We start from the raw sequence: 21,970 nt of genomic DNA on the forward strand, positions 1-21,970 counted from the left end.
TGCAGCTGTCTGCATAGCCTTTTCTGGCTATTAATTATAGAGGGACCACATTTCATTTTTTTTTTTTGGGGGGGGGGGGGCTATTTTAATAGCCAGTAAAGGCTAAGTATACAGCTGTGGGCTGAGATTCAAAGCCTGGGAATATAAAAGGCGGCAATAAATATCGGCCCCAGTTGCTGGCTTTCCCTCTCTGGCACAGAAAATTGCACGAGAGCCCACGCTATTTTTTTTCCATTTTATTAAATTAAGCAGATATTTTCCATTTTATTAAATTAAGCAGATATTGTGTTTAAGGCCGGGGTCACACTTGCGAGAAACTCCCATAAGTCTCGCACCTCAATACCCGGCACTGTTTGTTGTACAATTTCTCCTGAGTATGCCAATGCCCTACATGAAATCGGGAACTACTTTTCAGGCACAGTGCAAAACGCAGAGGGGGGTGGGAAACGCCATATTATAGTGCAGATTTTAATGTTATGGCTGCAGGTGCTATGACCCACTGGGAGAGTGGACTTTGAGGGGCCTATATATTGGAAACTCCCCAACAGTGGTACCATTTTTAAAAAATGCACCCCTCAAATACTTAAACTGTTGGAATTTTTATTTCACCCTTTAGTTGCTGCACAGGAATTAATGGAAAACTGAATGAATTTTTTTTTTTTAATTTTACCTCCAAAATCTTGCTTCTGCCCCAAAGTTCTCATTTTTGCAAGAGGTAACACCAAAAAGTAGACCTTACAGTTTGTTACCCACTTCATGTAGTCAAAAAGTTCTGTTTGGACAAACGGCAGAATTCAAAATGGAAGGAGCAATATTTGAATTTTGAAACACAAATTGACTAAAATAGATTGAGGCTGACATATCAGATTTTTTAGGCCGGTAAGTGGCACAAACAGCAGAATTTTCCCCACAACTGACCCCATTTTGGAAACTACACCTCTCAAGGATTTTATGCAGAGGTATTGTGATGATTTTGAACCCAAAGATACTACACAGAATTTGATAACATTAGGTCGTCATACTGAATATGTCGCAATTAGGGTTGAGCGCAAGTTCTCGCTACTCGAGTTGGCATCGGGTGCTTAGGTATGCACAGAGTATCGTGGATGCACGAGTGATATGCTTGAGTCCCCACCCCACATGTTTCACAACTATTAAACACCCCCCCTCCCCCCCCAAAAAATGGGGAGATTGCCCATGGCAAAAAACCTTTGCATGTTTTTTTTGGCTGTTTAACAGCCAAGAAACATGAAGGGTGGAGACTCGATCACCCGCTATACTTTGTGCATACACAATCGAGTCTACACTATGCATGTTTCACGGTTAAAAAAAACACAAAAATTGAGCTTAACTTGAGTAGGTACACATGCAGAGGTTAAACGCATGTTCACATTGGCCACAAAACATTAAAACCTACAAGAGAAAAAAGTAAGCAAAAACCCGGATGTAACTAAGTAAAAAAGCAAAAGTGCATTTAAATAACAGTTTTTAGTAATACTGTTTTTTTTTTAATCAAAAAATAGCACAAAAGCCATCCCACCGAGTCAAGGTAACTCTGATAGGGACAGTCCTACACTGTAATATTAAAACCTTACCATGTGTCAATGTTGACCTCAATGTGAATAAGGGCAGATAAAAGGACTGGGCCCAACCAGTGAAACACCAGACTGGGGAAGCCTTATATATAGTCTCTAGCTCAGAAACAGGGAGGTTTCACTGGTTGGGCCCAGTCCTTTTGTCTGCCCTTATTCACACTGAGGTCAACATTGACACATGGTAAGGTTTTAATATTAGACAGTGTAGGATTGTCCCTATCAGAGTTAAATGCACTTTTGCTTTTTTACTTAGTTACATCATGGTTTTTGCTTACTTTTTTCTCTTGTAGGTTTTAATGTTTCACGGCTGTTAGATATCCAAAAAGCCCATGTGGGGATTTCTTGCCATTCACAGGCAATCCCCACATGGCTTTTATTGGGCGTCTAATAGCCGCAAAACATGTGGAGTGGGGACTCTAGCATGTCACTCGAGCATCCGTGATACCCGAGCACCCCAAGCAGACCTAAGCCTAACAATTAGCCTAACCCTATAAGCCTACACCTAACCCTATAAGACTAACACTAACAGCAGAGAATAAAAGATCAAAATTATAAAATAAAAACAATTAGTCTGACTAAGGGGATGACACGGGGGGAGGGGGGAGATGTCATACCAATTATTGGCTTTTGATCGCTGTGATAGGGTCCATCACAGTGATCAAAAGGAACCAATAGGAAAAATATCTGCTGTTGTTGTCGTCTGGTAGATCTTGGCGGAAGCACTGTGCATGCGTTAGGCTTTTTTTTTTTTCAGGAAGAGGAGGCTGAGGGCTGGGGGATGGAGCAGGAGGGATTGGGGGATGATGGAGGTACTGAGGGGGGCTTAGGGACAATTTCTCTCTCCTCTGACATGTATTATGTCAAAGGATACACTTTTATGTGGTTGAGGAATACAAAATACGGCCCTGATAGTGTTCTCCTGGGTCTTCGCTGCCCCCGTAGATGAAAGAACGAGGATTTTCAGACCTTGGGTAGCACTATACCCTTATTCCCTATTGGAGTTTTAAAACTGTGATGAGAGAATAAGGCCCTTTGGCAGCCAGCCATTTAATGTGTAACGGTGGTCACTAACTGGTTAAAGCACAACTTCAGCGATTTTTTTTTATTTCAGAGCTGGAGTGGTGCCAATAATCTAAGTTCCCTGACTCTTATTATACTCATCAGATGCAGTCTTCAGCTCTACCCAGCTCCAGTTTCATGCCGCCATCTTATGAATGCATCTTCTGACTGACCAGAAGTCAGCAGTAACATTCACAAGTTCTCAATACAAGTCTATGACAACTAAATTCTGGCTCTCACAGACTTGCATTGAAAAATGAACTCCAGCTCGCCCAACGTACACTGGAGCAATCCAGAAGGTCACAAAATGGAGGAGAGGCCTGGAGCAGCACAAATAAAAAATGAAGATGGCAGCTGGTGAGTATATTTCTAGGGGCAAGGAACTTCGTGACAGCACTCCAGTGGTGCTGCTTTGACAGATTATTATCTAGGTTTGTGGGAAAAGATTTAGTAAATTATATTTCATTCATTCAACTCACACCCTGTTTTTTCATTTAAGGGAAGGTACCGCGTTTGTAGATCATTAATAAATCAATGTAATGTAGCATAACATGCTGTTATAACCAAGTTTTGATTGCATTTGTGTGTTATAGGAGTTGAAAGATGGCAAAGGGGCGGACATCTTGTTTTCACAGCAGCAACATGACACCATCAGTGTCATAATACGGCACCCCATTGTCATAGGAGATAACAGACTGCCCCTGACCCTATCTATTGTAATGGAGCAGACACTGCTGTTAACTGGGCACACCTCTGTTGGCTGCACAATTCACAGTAGTGGGAGTGCTCTGCTGCCATATTCATGGAGCCCTCGGTTCCGCTTCTAACATAAGCAGTACTGCACAACAGATCCTAGACTGACTGCTGAGGGTAGTAAAATGCAGGAGAAAAGTACCGGCAGAATAGAAGAAACATCGAGGAGGAACAGTGTACCATTATTGGAGCAGGAGCTGTCAGCTCCTCCGATTAATACCTTCGAAAGATAAGATAAGGAGCTGCAGTGAATAGCCATGCATTATGGAGGGTGGTGATAGGATCATGTAATCTGGGTGAGAGAGACTGATGGGAGAGAGACAGAAACTGCTGGTGATAGTAGGTCACAGGGCTGTCACACACAAAATAGCACTGCCCTGTGATGCTACTCTTCATTCTGCCCCAGGGATACTAGACCACCCAAAAGGGAAGGGAAATGGTGATGTCAGCAATTACTGCCCTAATTTTCCAGCTAACAGTAAAGCTGGTAAGTCTTACTATAGCAGTTTGAGGTCTAAAACGGAAAATGCTCCCCCTAGTTGTAAATATATATTTGTAAGAAAATATAATATTTTTCATATAGAAATGTTTGCAAAGAGTGTAAACATTGTATGAATACATTTTAATTACAATTTTAAGCTTAATTTCACAAAAAAACTAAGAAAACTGGTGGGACTTTCCCTTTAAGTGGGCGGTCGTATTCTGTGACCGACAGCCATCTCTATAGGGAAATATACAAAAATGACTGTCCGTCTCGGAGTCCGTATTGCTATTCGACTATAAAGCATGAGCAGAGATCTAAAGAAATAAAACAGTTGACATCTTTTTTATGAATCTACAGTTAGGTCCATATATATTTGGACAGAGACAACATTTTTCTAATTTTGGTTATAGACATTACAACAATAAATTTTAAACAAAACAATTCAGAAGCAGTTGAAGTTCAGACTTTCAGCTTTCATTTGAGGGTATCCACGTTAAAATTGGATGAAGGGTTTAGGAGTTTCAACTCCTTAACATGTGCCACCCTGTTTTTAAAGGGACCAAAAGTAATTGGACAATTGATTCCAAGGCTATTTCATGGACAGGTGTGGGCAATCCCTTCATTGTGTCATTCTCAATTAAGCAGATAAAAAGCCAGGAGTTGATTTGAGGCGTGGTGCTTGCATTTGGAAGGTTTTGCTGTGAAGTAAACATGCGGTCAAAGGAGCTCTCCATGCAGGTGAAAAAAGCCATCCTTAAGCTGCGAAAACAGAAAAAACCCATCCAAGAAATTGCTACAATACTAGGAGTGGCAAAATCTACAGTTTGGTACATCCTGAGAAAGAAAGAAAGCACTGGTGAACTCATCAATGCAAAAAGACCTGGGCGCCCACGGAAGACAACAGTGGTGGATGATCGCAGAATAATCTATAGGGTGAAGAGAAACCCCTTCACAACAGCAAACCAAGTGACCAACACTCTCCAGGAGGTCGGCATATCAATATCCAAATCTACCATAAAGAGAAGACTGCATGAAAGTAAATACAGAGGGTTCACTGCACGGTGCAAGCCACTCATAAGCATCAAGAATAAAAAGGCTAGACTGGACTTTGCTAAAAAAACATCTAAAAAAGCCAGCACAGTTCTGGAAGAACATTCTTTGGACAGATGAAACTAAGATCAACCTCTACCAGGATGATGGAAAGAGAAAAGTATGGCGAAGGCGTGGTACAGCTCATGATCCAAAGCATACCACATCATCTGTAAAACACGGCGGAGGCAGTGTGATGGCTTGGGCATGCATGGCTGCCAGTGGCACTGGGTCACTAATGTTTATTGACGATGTGACACAGGACAGAAGCAGCCGAATGAATTCTGAGGTATTCAGAGCCGCCATACTGTGTGCTCAGATCCAGCAAAATGCAGCCAAACTGATTGGTCATCGTTTCATACTACAGATGGACAATGACCCAAAACATAAAGCCAAAGCAACCCAGGAGTTTATTAAAGCAAAGAAGTGGAATATTCTTGAATGGCCAAGTCAGTCACCTGATCTCAACCCAATTGAGCAGCATTTCACTTGTTATAGACTAAACTTCAGACAGAAAGGCCCACAAACAAATAGCAACTGAAAACCACCGCAGTGAAGGCCTGGCAGAGCATCAAAAAGGAGGAAACACAGCGTCTGGTGATGTCCATGAGTTCAACACTTCAGGCAGTCATTGCCAACAAAGGGTTTTCAACCAAGTACTAAAAATGAACATTATTTAAAATTATTGAATCTGTCCAATTACTTTTGGTCCCTTTAAAAACAGGGTGGCACATGTTAAGGAGCTGAAACTTCAAAACCCTTCATTCAATTTTAATGTCGATACCCTCAAATGAAAGTTGAAAGTCTGAACTTCAACTGCATCTGAATTGTTTTGTTTAAAATTCATTGTGGTAATGTCTATAACCAAAATTAGAAAAATGTTGTCTGTCCAAATATATATCGACCTAACTGTATACATTAAAAGGGAACCAGTCACCCCCCTGGCATTTTTAACTAAAAGAGCCACTTGTGCAGCACTAATTCTGCATTCTGTCGAGGTGACTTAATTGGGGTCCCTTCCAACTCTGAAATGCTCATTTTTATAATTTGCCCCTCATACCTGTAGTCTGTCCGGGGGGCATGTCTTTTCCCCGGACAGTATAGAAAAATAGGAGACAAAAAAAGCGCAAATAGGGTCTTATCCCCAGGATTGCTTCTAATAAATTGTGAGAGAACTGCTCACCTGGTGGTACACAGTACAGGCATGTAGTTTGTCAGCTGCTGCAGATCCACAGGTCGCCGCTGCGACCATTTAGAACCGTTAAAAGAGATGAATGTGGATTAAATCCGCGCTGCTGCAACAAATAATGGATAAGATATAATTGTAGGTGTTCGGGTGGTTTATTCAACGCGTTTCGAAGCTCATGGCTTCTTCTTCAGGAAGTTTACACACAAAGATATATGGAAAATATAGTTTGTGTGGAAACTTCCTGAAGAAGAAGCCATGAGCTTCGAAACGCGTTGAATAAACCACCCGAACACCTACAATTATATCTTATCCATTATTTGTTGCAGCAGCGTGGATTTAATCCACATTCATCTCTTTTAACGGTTTACCCCAGACACAAACGCCTCCCAGCCATCCCTCAGCCCCTCCGTGTGCCGCCTCTGCAGTCATTAACGTCCCCGGCGCTGTAAGTTCCCATCATGTGATGGGAGTCGAAGGGCAGCGAAAACTGCGCATGCCCGAAAAACAAACAGAAGAAAAAAAATTACATCCCAGGTGCCGGGGACTTTAATGACTGCAGAGGAGGTGGCGCTTGGAGAGGTTGAAGGATTCCTGGGAGGCATTTGTGTCCGGGGGAAGAGACATGCCCCCCGGACAAACTACAGGTATGAGGGGCAAATTTGTTATGACCTGGTGGTTAGGAGCACCCGGAATGACCTGATAGTTAAACCTCATACAGGACGAGCTCTGGGATGCGGGAGCTCTGCTGACCGCAACCCCTAATCCTATCACACACTAGAAATAGCCGTGGAGCGCTCCTGACCAGACCTAGGCGCCTCGTCAGAGTCTAAGAGCTATCTAGCCCTAGAGATAGAAAATAAAGCCTACCTTGCCTCAGAGAAATTCCCCAAAGGTAAAGGAAGCCCCCCACATATATTGACTGTGAGTAAAGATGAAAGTCACAAACGCAGAAATGAAACAGGTTTCAGCAAAGGGAGGCCAGACTTACTAAATAGACAGAAGATAGGAAAGGTAACTTTGCGATCAGCACAAAAACCTACAAAAGACCACGCAGAGTGTGCAAAAAAGACCTCTGCACCGACTACCGGTGCGGAGGGGCCACTCTGCATCCCAGAGCTTCCAGCTAGCAAGACAAAATCATGATAACCAGCTGGACAAGAAAACAGTGAACAAATAATGACTATCAGGAACTTAGCTTCTGCAGGAGAAGGCAGGTCACCAGAGAGATCCAGGAGCGAACTGAACAAATGCAAAAACATTGACAGCTGGCATGGAGTAACGATCTGAGAGGATTTAAATAGAGCAGCCAACCAAAGGATAAACCACGTCACCTGTGTAAGGAACCTCAGAAGCAGCAGCTTCACTCATAGCCACCAGAGGGAGCCCATAGACAGAACTCGCCGAAGTACCATTCACGACCACAGGAGGGAGTTCGACAACAGAATTCACAACACAAATTATAAAAACGAATATTTCAGAGTTGGAAGGGACACCAACTAAAAGATCCACCTTGACAGAATGCAGCATTAGTGCTGCACAAGATGGTTCTTTTAGTTAAAAAACACCTGGGGGGAGGGGGTGACAGGTTCCCTTTAAGCTGCTCAGCTTATTCTGCTCTATGTCACATTACTTGCAGATTGTACAGAATTTCCAAAGTGACAGGTTCACTTTAAATATGACCTTAGCCTTTTACAAACATATGCAGTTGTGAAAGTCAGTTCCGCCATAGGACATAGCCACATATTAAGCAGAACTTAAAATGATTGTTAAAAAAAAAAAAATTGTTGAACAGTCCCATTTAATTCAAGTGATATTCTTCTATGTGCAGTGTACAAGTACATTCACGGGGGAAAGAAAATTAGGCATAAAATGACCCAGTAAATGTCTGTGGCTCAGAAGTTGCCATGACTTATTTCTTCAGTTAAAAGTATGAATTTTAACAGGAATAGAGCAAACTACTAACTAGCATTTTCCTAAAAACGGACCTCCCATACCCGCTACAATACTGATCAGGTCAGAAAACACAGAATTAAGGAATGGTATAGCAGTAAAAGAAGAATAATCTTACTGAATTTACAAGCAGCACAGAACTTGCCTCTTTCATCTTGGCTTTTGGACGGAATATCTGTTTCAACATTTTTGGTTTGGAGTTTTAAGCCATCACTATTCTCCGGTATTGCCGCTTACAGTGCACAGTGCAGTGTGAAAGGGCACTGAAGTAAGGTGGGTGTTCGTAAAGGGTATAAAAGGTGGATATCCTTCCGTTTTGGAAGAAGAAATGAAGAAAAAAAGGGAAATATTGCAATTTCCTCAGTAAAAGCAGAAACCACAGAGCAGGCGTACGACTGCAGGGGTTTGAGATAGACATGAAAATAAAAATAATGTAAGCGGCAAAAATACTGACTACAAAGGGGTAAAAAAGGTCCAGAAAAATAAAGAAAATGTTTGTGGTTGATGGAGAATCTCATCGGTCAATGGCTGCCACATTAATGATCTATCCTGTGTGCACTTTCCAGCTTAGTACTAAAAGCTATGAAGGTCGATCATTTCGGCAGTGATGTACATTCCTACCTGAAGTCTGCTGTCATAAATAGGGTTGAGCTAAATGGATCGGACAAATTCCAAAATCGCCGACTTTCGGCAAAGTCGGATTTCATGAAACCCGACCCGATCCTAGTGTGGGATCGGCCAGGAGGTCGGCGATCTGCACGCAAAGGTCGCGTTTCGTATGACGCTTTCAGCGCCATTTTTCAGCCAATGAAGGAGGACGCAGAGTGTGGGTAGCGTGATGACATAGGTCTCGGTCCCCACCATCTTAGAGAAGGGCATGGCAGTGATTGGCTTGCTTTCTGCGGTGTCACAGGGGCTATAAAGGGGCGTGCACGCCGACTGCCATCTTACTTCTGCCAATCTTAGCATAGGGAGAGGTTGCCGCAGCTGCATCAGAAGAAGGGATATAGTTAGGGAGGGAAGATTAACCCCCAAACTGCTTGTGCTGTAGCGATTTCCACTGTTCAACACCACCATTTGTTTTCAGGGACAGTGGAGGCTATATTTTTGTGCATCAGCTCTATAGCTTATTAGGCTGCCTTATAAGGCTCCCTGATAGCTGCATTGCGGTTTGTACGCCGCTGTGCAAACCAACTGCTTTTTTAAAAGCAAAAATCCTGTTGCTCCTTTCTGCACAGTTATCTTGTTTATTTGTCCACACTTTTGTGTGCAGCAGTCCTTTTTATTGCTGCCATACTTTTCCTGAGATCATTGTAGGGAGATTGAAATTGTACTACAGTCCTTGTATTTTTTCATATATCTTCCAGCCACTTTCTGCCACTTAGATTGCGTTGTTTTATACACTGGGCCTGAGTTTTGGTTCAGTCTCCCCCAAAAAAGTGAGATTCAAATTCTCACAAAGTGGATATACTTCAGTCCTGTTAGTTTGTCGTATGTCAGCGAGCCACTTTCTGCCATTTAGTTTGCGTTGTTATATACACACAACAGCACCTAAGGCTGGAGGTGTTGAGCCAGCGTCATCGTCTGGCTACACAAGGCCTCAAAGGCTCCCTAAGGCTACTTTAACACTAGCGTTGTTTTCAATACGTCGCAATGCGTCGCTTAGGGGAAAAAACGCATCCTGCAAAGTTGTTTGCAGGATGCGTTTTTGCCCCATAGAGTAACATTACCGACGCATTACGACGAATTGACACACATTACAACCGTCGTGCAATGGTTGCGCCATGTTGTGGCGGACCGCCGGGAGCAAAAAACGTTTACTGTAACGTTTTTTGCTGCCGACGGACCGCTTTTTCCGACCGCGTATGCGCAGCCGGAACTCCGCCTCCACCACCCCGCACGTCACAATGGGGCAGCGGATGCGCCGGAGAAATGCATCCGCTGCCTCCGTTGTGCAGCGCATCAAACGCTAGCGTCGGAATCTCGACCTGACGCATTGCGACGGGCCGAATCCGACGCTAGTGTGAAAGTAGCCTTATCTGGGAGTAGGAAAACCGCTTTTAAAGCCGGAGCAGCAGGAAAAAGTTTTGGCTTTCCTTGCTGACTCAGCCTCTAGCTCTTTCGCCTGCTCTTCAGAAAGTTCCAAATATAAAAGCAGTGAGTCGTCAGTGGATGCTTCCGGTCAGGAACAAGACGTTTCCCTGTGTCCTTCACCCAAACCAATTCCTCCATTTGCAGCTGCTAAATGTCCACCATAGGCCATTTTTATACCTCCCTAAATGGGCTGACTCCCCCCACAGGGCCGTGGTCACCACCTGGCGCAAGCACCCGTGCGAGTGCCGTTTGCCTGGACAGGTGGGTGTGCCCACTCTTGGCGACGGCACTGGCACAGGGTCCCTCATAGTACAATGAAGTGTCTCTGACGGTGGTGGTGCACAACCAACGTCAGACACACCGTCGTAATATGAGGGGCCCTGTGCCAGTACCGCCGCCCACGAGAGAGTGTTCCCCCCCAGCTCGAACAGTGCTCTACCACTTGCAATACTTACCTCTCCCTGCTTCACCTCTATGCTGTTAAATCCTTCAATGGCACTGCCAATACAAATTTGTTGAAATGATAGATGATAGTTAAAATATACAGTGGCCCTGGCCTCCATTTAGACCAGTTAATACTTTGCGCCTACTACCAATGTCTGCTACTCAGCAGAGGAGCCCACCCCTGTACCTAGCTATGCCACCTGTTTAGTCCTGTTACCAATTTTGAACTGCATTTAGCCTACTTTATTATTTGGGCCTATATCTGTGTTTCCTCCTCATCCTGCCCATTGCCCAGCCACTGCTAGATGAATCTGCTGGTACATTGACCCAGACCACTACATTCCTCTTGCACTCTACACAGCCAGAATCTGACCCTGCTGAAAGTCAGGTTCCCCATCCCGCATACTATACTACCTTACACGGGGACAAAGAGGAAGGTGCAGATGAAAGTGCAGGTTCCTTCATCAGGTGGGGGGGCATACTCGTTAGCGACGTCACTGGCACAGGGCCCCTCATAGTACGCAAAAGTGTCTCTGCCAGTGGGAGGCGCCACCCGCCGTCAAACACAGCGCCATACTATGAGGGGCCCTGTGCCAGTGCCAACGAGTGGGCCCCCCTGCTTGCTCAGGATCACAGCACTTGCAAAGTTGAAATACCTCTCCCTGCTCCACCGCCGTGACGTATTCCGCGTTTCCTGGGCCCACAAAAATCTTGAGCCAGCCCTACCCCCCCACAACTTTAGCCAAATGACCCCCAGTTTTCAATGCCTAACTATTATTATAAAGTAAATTAAGATTGTCAAGCTTAAGTAATAACAATTGATGTTTTTTGGCATTAAAATTAAAAAACTGTAGGCGTTTTCCTGTCCTCCACTCACTGCCGACTTTGATTCCCCATTGACTTGCATTGGATTTCGTGTTTCAGTCGGCCCCCGACTTTTTGCAATAATCGGTCGATTTCACCCGACTTTTGACAAAGTCGGGTTTCGCTAAACCCGACTCGATCCGATAAAAGTAAAAGGCTCAACTCTAGTCATAAAAACAAAGAGGGGGGAAATGTCTACTGGCCGAATCCTGGGTAACCCTAGAGAAAAAGTATGATGCAGGCCCAAGACAAATGTGAAGACAGACGGTAAATAGGAAAAAAAATAATAATGCAGGTCGCACCAAACCATAATGGACTGCACTTCTCAAGATCAAGCTGTGCATATGTCCCTTTCATGCCATCCTCGGGGCACCCTTCCCTTAGTCAAACTGGAAACCAATGACCACATTGTTCTTGCACTGGGCAGACATGAAGGGAAATTCACTTGAATGTCCAGAGTATAAAATTTGAAACTCACTTAAAAGGAAATATGGCCACCAGGTATTTACTACCTCATTTGAACGATGAATGACGTAGGGACAGAAGCCCTGATTGTATTAGGACAATAATAAAATTCATATGCCCGATTCACCCCCCTTTTCCATCATTAAAAATGAAGTAGTAAAAAAACACATATGTGGCATGACTACATTTGTAAAAGTCTGAGGAAAACAAAAAAAATCTGAAAAGTAAACGGCATAACGAGGAGAAAAACAAAACAAAAAAAAACGCCAGAACTGTGGTTTTTGACAGCTGCAACAGCACAATAAAATGTAATGAGACTATCTATAGATCTACCCCCAAAAGCTATCAATAAAAATATTGGCTCAGGGTGCAAAAAAAGCCCTCACACAGTTCCACCACCTGAAAATTGAAAACTGAGACAAAAAGGGTATATATATATTTTTTTTTACAAATGTCTGAATTTTTAATTGTCACTAAAATTATACATGATATATAAAACTTCACCCACAATGGGGGTGGTCTTTGTTGTCCTTTCTCATTCTCGAGTCCTTTACCAGAGGCATGGGAGTTTGAGGGTTCTGCGCAGGATCTTAGTTGTTCCCAGCATTGCGCTTTTCTGGACAGAGCTCAGCTGTTGCTCCTGGGATCTCCTTAACCATTCATCCAACTTAAGGGTCATTGCTTCAAGTGCTCCTATCACCACTGTTGCCTTCACATTCCAAATCTTCACCAGTTCTCCAAGTGCCAACAAGTGCTAAGCATTTCTGGGGACTCCTTCAAGATCGTTGGAAGACCATTCCCGGTGACTACCTCTTGAAGCTCATCAAGAAAATGCCAAGAGTGTGCAAAGCAGTCATCAAAGCAAAAGGTGGCTACTTTGAAGAACCTAGAATATAAGACATTTTCAGTTTCACACTTTTTTGTTAAGTATATAATTCCACATGTGTTAATTCATAGTTTTGATGCCTTCAGTGTGAATTTACAATTTTCAAAGTCCTGAAAATACAGAAAAATCTTTAAATGAGGTTTGTACAAGCTTTCGGTCTGTACTATATATATATATATATATATATATATATATATATATATATATATATATATATATATATATATATATATATATATATATATATACACACACAGTTAGGGCCAGAAATATTTGGACAGTGACACAATTTTCGCGAGTTGGGCTCTGCATGCCACCACATTGGATTTGAAATGAAACCTCTACAACAGAATTCAAGTGCAGATTGTAACGTTTAATTTGAAGGGTTGAACAAAAATATCTGATAGAAAATGTAGGAATTGTACACATTTCTTTACAAACACTCCACATTTTAGGAGGTCAAAAGTAATTGGACAAATAAACATAACCCAAACAAAATATTTTTATTTTCAATATTTTGTTGCAAATCCTTTGGAGGCAATCACTGCCTTAAAGGGAACCTGTCACCTGAATTTGGCGGGACCAGTTTTGGGTCATATGGGCGGAGTTTTCAGGTGTTTGATTCACCCTTTCCTTACCCGCTGGCTACATGCTGGCCGAAATATTGGATTGAAGTTCAATCTCTGTCTTCCGTAGTACATGCCTGCGCAAGGCAAGATTGCCTTGCGCAGGCGTGTACTACAGGGGACAGAGAATGAACTTCAATCCAATATTGCGGCCAGCATGCAGCCAGCAGGTAAGGAAAGGGTGAATCAAACACCCGAAAACTCCGCCCATATGACCCAAAACCAGTCCCGCCAAATTCAGGTGACAGGTTCCCTTTAAGTCTGGAACCCATGGACATCACCAAACGCTGGGTTTCCTCCTTCTTAATGCTTTGCCAGGCCTTTACAGCCGCAGCCTTCAGGTCTTGCTTGTTTGTGGGTCTTTCCGTCTTAAGTCTGGATTTGAGCAAGTGAAATGCATGCTCAATTGGGTTTAGATCTGGAGATTGACTTGGCCATTGCAGAATGTTCCACTTTTTGGCACTCATGAACTCCTGGGTAGCTTTGGCTGTATGCTTCGGGTCATTGTCCATCTGTACTATGAAGCGCCGTCCCATCAACTTTGCAGCATTTGGCTGAATCTGGGCTGAAAGTATATCCCGGTACACTTCAGAATTCATCCGGCTACTCTTCTCTGCTCTTATGTCATCAATAAACACAAGTGACCCAGTGCCATTGAAAGCCATGCATGCCCATGCCATCACGTTGCCTCCACCATGTTTTACAGAGGATGTGGTGTGCCTTGGATCATGTGCCGTTCCCTTTCTTCTCCAAACTTTTTTCTTCCCATCATTCTGGTACAGGTTGATCTTTGTCTCATCTGTCCATAGAATACTTTTCCAGAACTGAGCTGGCTTCTTGAGGTCTTTTTCTGCAAATTTAACTCTGACCTGTCTATTTTTGGTATTGATGAATGGTTTGCATCTAGATGTGAACCCTTTGTATTTACTGTCATGGAGTCTTCTCTTTACTGTTGACTTAGAGACAGATACACCTACTTCACTGAGAGTGTTCTGGACTTCAGTTGATGTTGTGAACGGGTTCTTCTTCACCAAATTAAGTATGCGGCGATCATCCACCACTGTTGTCATCCGTGGACGCCCAGGCCTTTTTGAGTTCCCAAGCTCACCAGTCAATTCCTTTTTTCTCAGAATGTACCCAACTGTTGATTTTGCTACTCCAAGCATGTCTGCTATCTCTCTGATGGATTTTTTCCAGCCTCAGGATGTTCTGCTTCACCTCAATTGAGAGTTCCTTTGACCGCATGTTGTCTGCTCACAGCAACAGCTTCCAAATGCAAAACCACACACCTGGAATCCACCCCTGACCTTTTAACTACTTCATTGATTACAGGTTAACGAGGGAGACGCCTTCAGAGTTAATTGCAGACCTTAGAGTCCATTGTCCAATTACTTTTGGTCCCTTGAAAAAGAGGACGCTATGCATTACAGAGCTATGATTCCTAAACCCTTTCTCCGATTTGGATGTGGAAACTATCATATTGCAGCTGGGAGTGTGCACTTTCAGCCCATATTATATATATAATTGTATTTCTGAACATGTTTTTGTAAACAGCTAAAATAACAAAACTTGTGTCACTGTCCAAATATTTCTGGCCCTAACTGTGTGTATATATATGTGTATATATATGTGTATATATATGTGTATATATATATATATATATATATATATATATATATATATATATATATATATATATATATATATATATATATATATATATATATATATATATATATATATATATATATATATATATTGTCCAGAGTTGTAGGCTGGTGGCCCAAGAGTGGCATGTATAGTAGAGTAGGACAGGAAAAAGAAGGAGATCCAGCTCAGCGAAATAGTGAAAAATCCATAGTTTATTTCACTTAAAATATAGTGAAAGGACAAAACATCAGCATACAAAAAAATTAAAACCAAGGTCAACGCGTTTCCGGTGACTAAGCACCCTTAATCATGATACCTGGTACAAGACATGTCTATACTTTTAGACTAGTATCTGGTCATCACTCCGGTGTTGCAATTGGTAGAATTGTCTAATCAAACAAAAATAGGCACACATGATAATGAAAGCAAGACAAGCTTGATGGAAAGACAAAAACAGGTGTTTTGACTAAACAGAGATGCAGAGAAATCAAAAATAACACAAAATACAAAAACTATATGCAAAATGAAAAATAATAATAACATTACAATAATCATTAAATAAATCCAAAAATATGATAGTAAAATAGTATGTACAGTATTTTACTATCATATTTTTAGATTTATTTAATGATTATTGTGACTTGGATTCCATGACAGACAGAGGCCGCGACCAATGAATATCCGTAACAGAAAGAAAGACAGAAGGACAGACGGAAGTGAACCTTAGACATTTATATAGTAAAAATTATATATTATAATTTTTACTATATAAATGTCTAAGGTTCACTTCCGTCTGTCCTTCTGTCTTTCTTTCTGTTACGGATATTCATTGGTCGCGGCCTCTGTCTGTCATGGAATCCAAGTCACAATAATCATTAAATAAATCTAAAAATATGATAGTAAAATACTGTACATACTATTTTACTATCATATTTTTGGATTTATTTAATGATTATTGTAATGTTATTATTATTTTTCATTTTGCATATAGTTTTTGTATTTTGTGTTATTTTTGATTTCTCTGCATCTCTGTTTAGTCAAAACACCTGTTTTTGTCTTTCCATCAAGCTTGTCTTGCTTTCATTATCATGTGTGCCTATTTTTGTTTGATTAGACAATTCTACCAATTGCAACACCGGAGTGATGACCAGATACTAGTCTAAAAGTATAGACATGTCTTGTACCAGGTATCATGATTAAGGGTGCTTAGTCACCGGAAACGCGTTGACCTTGGTTTTAATTTTTTTGTATGCTGATGTTTTGTCCTTTCACTATATTTTAAGTGAAATAAACTATGGATTTTTCACTATTTCGCTGAGCTGGATCTCCTTCTTTTTCCTGTCCTACTCTACTATACATGCCACTCTTGGGCCACCAGCCTACAACTCTGGACAAAATATATATATATATATATATATATATATCCTATATAATTTTCTAAGGGTCACTTCCGTCTTTCTGTCCTTCTGTCTTTCTGTCTGTCTGTCACGGATATTCATTGGTCGCGGCCTCTGTCTGTCATGGAAATCCAAGTCGCTGATTGGTCGTGGCTGTTTTTCCGCTACGAATTAGCGACGGGCACAGTCCGGAAGAAAATGGCTGCTCCTTACTACCCGCAGTCAGTGCCTGGCGCTCGCATACTCCCCTCCAGTCACTGCTCACACAGGGTTAATGCCGGTGGTAACGGACCGCGTTATGCCACGGGTAACTCACTCCATAACCGCTGCTATTAACCCTGTGTGACCCCAACTTTTTACTATTGATGCTGCCTATGCGGCATCAATAGTAAAAAAATGTAATGTTAAAAATAATAAAAAAACAAAAAACCTGCTATTCTCACCCTACGTAGTCCGCTGAGCCACTCACACCTGCCGCCATCTTCCGTTCCCGACGATGCATTGCGAAATTACCCTGAACACTTAGCGGTGAGACCGCTAAGTCATCTGGGTAATTTCGCAATACATCCTGGGAACGGAAAATGGCGGCAGCCACGCGCGTATCGCCGGAGCTCCGCTGGATCCCAGGGGTGAGTATATAATTATTTTTTATTTTAAATACATTTTTTAACAGGGATATGGTGCCCACACTGCTGTATACTACATGGGCTGTGTTAGATACCGCGTGGCTCTGTGCTGTATACTACGTGGCTGGGCAATATACTACGTGGGCTGAGCAATATACTATGACTGGGCAGTATACTACGTTTCTGTGCTGTATACTACGTAGCTCTGTGCTGTATACTACGTAGCATTGCAATATACTACGTGGCTGGGCAATATAATACGTGACTGGGCAATATACTACGTGACTGGGCAATATACTACGTGACTGGGCAATATACTACGTGGGCTGGGCAATATACTACTTGGGCTGTGCAATATACTACGTGTCTGTGCTGTATACTCCATGGGCTGGGCAATATACTACGTGTCTGTGCTATATACTACGTGGCTCTGTGCTGTATACTACGTGGCTGGGCAACATACCACGTGACTGGGCAATATACTACGTGACTGGGCAATATACTACGTGGCTGGGCAATATACTATGTGGACATGCATACTCTAGAATACCCAATGCGTTAGAATCGGGCCACCATCTAGTATATATATATATATATATATATATATATATATATATATATATATATATATATATATATATATATATATATATATATATATATATATATATATATATATAAAGCTGAATGTGTGTGTCCGGGATTGGCATCTGCACCGTCGCAGCTACAGCCACAAAATTTTGCACAGTCACACGTCTGGACCCTGAGAGCGTCATAGGCTATGTTGTGAGGTGAAATTTTAACCCCGTGCTTTCCAATTCACCAAACAATGTTGCCCCTATCTACATAATGGGAAAAAATGAAAGGAAAAGTGTAGGAGGCAAATTGACAGCTGCCAGATGTGAACAAGGGGGACTTAAAGAATGAGAGCGATGGCGCCAAAGAGTATATATGCTAAGGTGGGGCCCCGACATGGGATACTCACCACACACGGGGATATGAACACACACACAAAATGCACCACACACTACCACGTGCTTGACCACATATTACCCTCAGCACACATTTCACCACAAATACACCAACCTCGCCACATAAAAGTTGAAACACAAAAGTCGTCACTCAAAACTCGCCACGCGCAGAACTCGCCACATGCAAAAACTAGGCTCTTGCAAAACTCACCTCATGGAAAACTCGCCACACGCAAAACTTGCACACGTGGAAAAATTGCCACATGCACAAAAGTTGAAACACATGCAAAAGTTGCCTCACACAAAACTTGCACATACTCAAAAGGCACCACACAAAACTCGCCACGCGCAAAACTCGCCATGCGCAAAACTTGCTGCACACAACTTGCTACACTAACCTGTCACATGCAACTCGACACACAAAAAGTTGCTACACGCATGTTGCCACACAAAACTCATCTCACAAAAGTCGCTACATGCATGTCGCCACACGCAACTCAACACACACAACTTGACAAACGAAACTCGCCCTAAAACACACACAAGTCTGGTATTATCCTTCAAAAATAAAAATCTGATTAATAAGCAGACAAACTACAACAAATGTACCATATGGGAAATACGGCAGCTGTCAAACACATGACCTGTCTATTATGTGTATGTGTGAGCTAATATATACTGCCAGAGGGAGGGCTTCCTGTTGGCTGGGGATTTATCAGGCTGCCAATTTAGCTTACAAATACTGAGGTAAAAATACTGAGCAAATAACGTGTGAACGAGGTCTAATACAGGAGGAGATGACACACAGGTATATACTATATACAGGGGAGATGACACACAGATATATACTATATACAGGAGAGATGACACAGGTATATACTATATAGAGGAGGAGATGACATACAGGTACAGTGGGGCAAAAAAGTATTTAGTCAGTCAGCAATAGTGCAAGTTCCACCACTTAAAAAGATGAGAGGCGTCTGTAATTTACATCATAGGTAGACCTCAACTATGGGAGACAAACTGAGAAAAAAAAATCCAGAAAATCACATTGTCTGTTTTTTTTATCATTTTTTTTGCATATTATGGTGGAAAATAAGTATTTGGTCAGAAACAAACAATCAAGATTTCTGGCTCTCACAGACCTGTAACTTCTTCTTTAAGAGTCTCCTCTTTCCTCCACTCATTACCTGTAGTAATGGCACCTGTTTAAACTTGTTATCAGTATAAAAAGACACCTGTGCACACCCTCAAACAGTCTGACTCCAAACTCCACTATGGTGAAGACCAAAGAGCTGTCAAAGGACACCAGAAACAAAATTGTAGCCCTGCACCAGGCTGGGAAGACTGAATCTGCAATAGCCAACCAGCTTGGAGTGAAGAAATCAACAGTGGGAGCAATAATTAGAAAATGGAAGACATACAAGAGCACTGATAATCTCCCTCGATCTGGGGCTCCACGCAAAATCCCACCCCGTGGGGTCAGAATGATCACAAGAACGGTGAGCAAAAATCCCAGAACCATGCGGGGGGACCTAGTGAATGAACTGCAGAGAGCTGGAACCAATGTAACAAGGCCTACCATAAGTAACACACTACGCCACCATGGACTCAGATCCTGCAGTGCCAGACGTGTCCCACTGCTTAAGCCAGTACATGTCCGGGCCCGTCTGAAGTTTGCTAGAGAGCATTTGGATGATTCAGAGGAGTTTTGGGAGAATGTCCTATGGTCTGATGAAACCAAACTGGAACTGTTTGGTAGAAACACAACTTGTCGTGTTTGGAGGAAAAAGAATACTGAGTTGCATCCATCAAACACCATACCTACTGTAAAGCATGGTGGTGGAAACATCATGCTTTGGGGCTGTTTCTCTGCAAAGGGGCCAGGATGACTGATCTGGGTACATAAAAGAATGAATGGGGCCATGTATCGTGAGATTTTGAGTGCAAACCTCTTTCCATCAGCAAGGGCATTGAAGATGAAACGTGGCTGGGTCTTTCAACATGACAATGATCCAAAGCACACCGCCAGGGCAACGAAGGAGTGGCTTCGTAAGAAGCATTTCAAGGTCCTGGAGTGGCCTAGCCAGTCTCCAGATCTCAACCCTATAGAAAACCTTTGGAGGGAGTTGAAAGTCCATTTTGCCAAGTGAAAAGCCAAAAACATCACTGCTCTAGAGGAGATCTGCATGGAGGAATGGGCCAACATACCAACAACAGTGTGTGGCAACCTTGTGAAGACTTACAGAAAACGTTTGACCTCTGTCATTGCCAACAAAGGATATATTACAAAGTATTGAGATGAAATTTTGTTTCTGACCAAATACTTATTTTCCACCATAATATGCAAATAAAATGTTAAAAAAACAGACAATGTGATTTTCTGGATTTTTTTTTCTCAGTTTGTCTCCCATAGTTGAGGTCTACCTATGATGTAAATTACAGACGCCTCTCATCTTTTTAAGTGGTGGAACTTGCACTATTGCTGACTGACTAAATACTTTTTTGCCCCACTGTATATACTATATACAGGAGGAGATGACACAGGTATATACTATATACAGGAGCAGATGACCTACAGGTATATACTATATACAGGAGGAGATGACATACAGGTATATGCTATGTATAGAAGATGACATGCAGGTATATACTATATACAGGAGGAGATGACACAGATATATACTATATACAGGGGAGATGACACAGGTATATACTATATACAGGAGGAGATGACATGCAGGTATATACTATATATAGAAGGAGATGACATTCAGGTATATACTTTATATAGGGGAGATGACACAGCAGGTATATACTATATACAGGGGAGATGACATACAGGTATATACTATATACAGGAGATGACATACAGATGTATACTACAGTGGGGCAAAAAAGTATTTAGTCAGTCAGCAATAGTGCAAGTTCCACCACTTAAAAAGATGAGAGGCGTCTGTAATTTACATCATAGGTAGACCTCAACTATGGGAGACAAACTGAGAAAAAAAAATCCAGAAAATCACATTGTCTGTTTTTTTAACATTTTATTTGCATATTATGGTGGAAAATAAGTATTTGGTCAGAAACAAAATTTCATCTCAATACTTTGTAATATATCCTTTGTTGGCAATGACAGAGGTCAAACGTTTTCTGTAAGTCTTCACAAGGTTGCCACACACTGTTGTTGGTATGTTGGCCCATTCCTCCATGCAGATCTCCTCTAGAGCAGTGATGTTTTTGGCTTTTCGCTTGGCAACATGGACTTTCAACTCCCTTCAAATGTTTTCTATAGGGTTGAGATCTGAAGACTGGCTGGGCCACTCCAGGACCTTGAAATGCTTCTTACGAAGCCACTCCTTCGTTGCCCTGGCGGTGTGCTTTGGATCATTGTCATGTTGAAAGACCCAGCCACGTTTCATCTTCAATGCCCTTGCTGATGGAAGGAGGTTTGCACTCAAAATCTCACGATACATGGCCCCATTCATTCTTTCATGTACCCGGATCAGTCGTCCTGGCCCCTTTGCAGAGAAACAGCCCCAAAGCATGATGTTTCCACCACCATGCTTTACAGTAGGTATGGTGTTTGATGGATGCAACTCAGTATTCTTTTTCCTCCAAACACGACAAGTTGTGTTTCTACCAAACAGTTCCAGTTTGGTTTCATCAGACCATAGGACATTCTCCCAAAACTCCTCTGGATCATCCAAATGCTCTCTAGCAAACTTCAGACGGGCCTGGACATGTACTGGCTTAAGCAGTGGGACACGTCTGGCACTGCAGGATCTGAGTCCATGGTGGCGTAGTGTGTTACTTATGGCAGGCCTT

General features: G+C 42.2%; 1 protein-coding gene across 2 annotated transcripts in view; it reads right to left on the reverse strand.

Annotated features, from left to right (window-relative positions):
• The window catches only part of RPS6KA1 (ribosomal protein S6 kinase A1), a 356,285-nt gene that overhangs the window by 121,502 nt on the left and 212,813 nt on the right, over positions 1 to 21,970 (reverse strand). The window contains exon 1 of one of the 2 annotated variants that reach the window (XM_069756750.1): positions 8,265 to 8,448. The exons of the other annotated variant lie outside the window; for it this stretch is intronic. Coding sequence (XP_069612851.1) covers positions 8,265 to 8,306 — 42 coding nt within the window. The 5' untranslated portion in view covers positions 8,307 to 8,448. Of the gene's footprint in view, positions 1 to 8,264; positions 8,449 to 21,970 lie in introns of those variants that run through there. 2 annotated transcript variants of the gene reach the window in all.

The sequence above is a fragment of the Ranitomeya imitator genome, chromosome 3, assembly GCF_032444005.1.
Source record: "Ranitomeya imitator isolate aRanImi1 chromosome 3, aRanImi1.pri, whole genome shotgun sequence".
Lineage (NCBI taxonomy): Eukaryota > Metazoa > Chordata > Amphibia > Anura > Dendrobatidae > Ranitomeya > Ranitomeya imitator.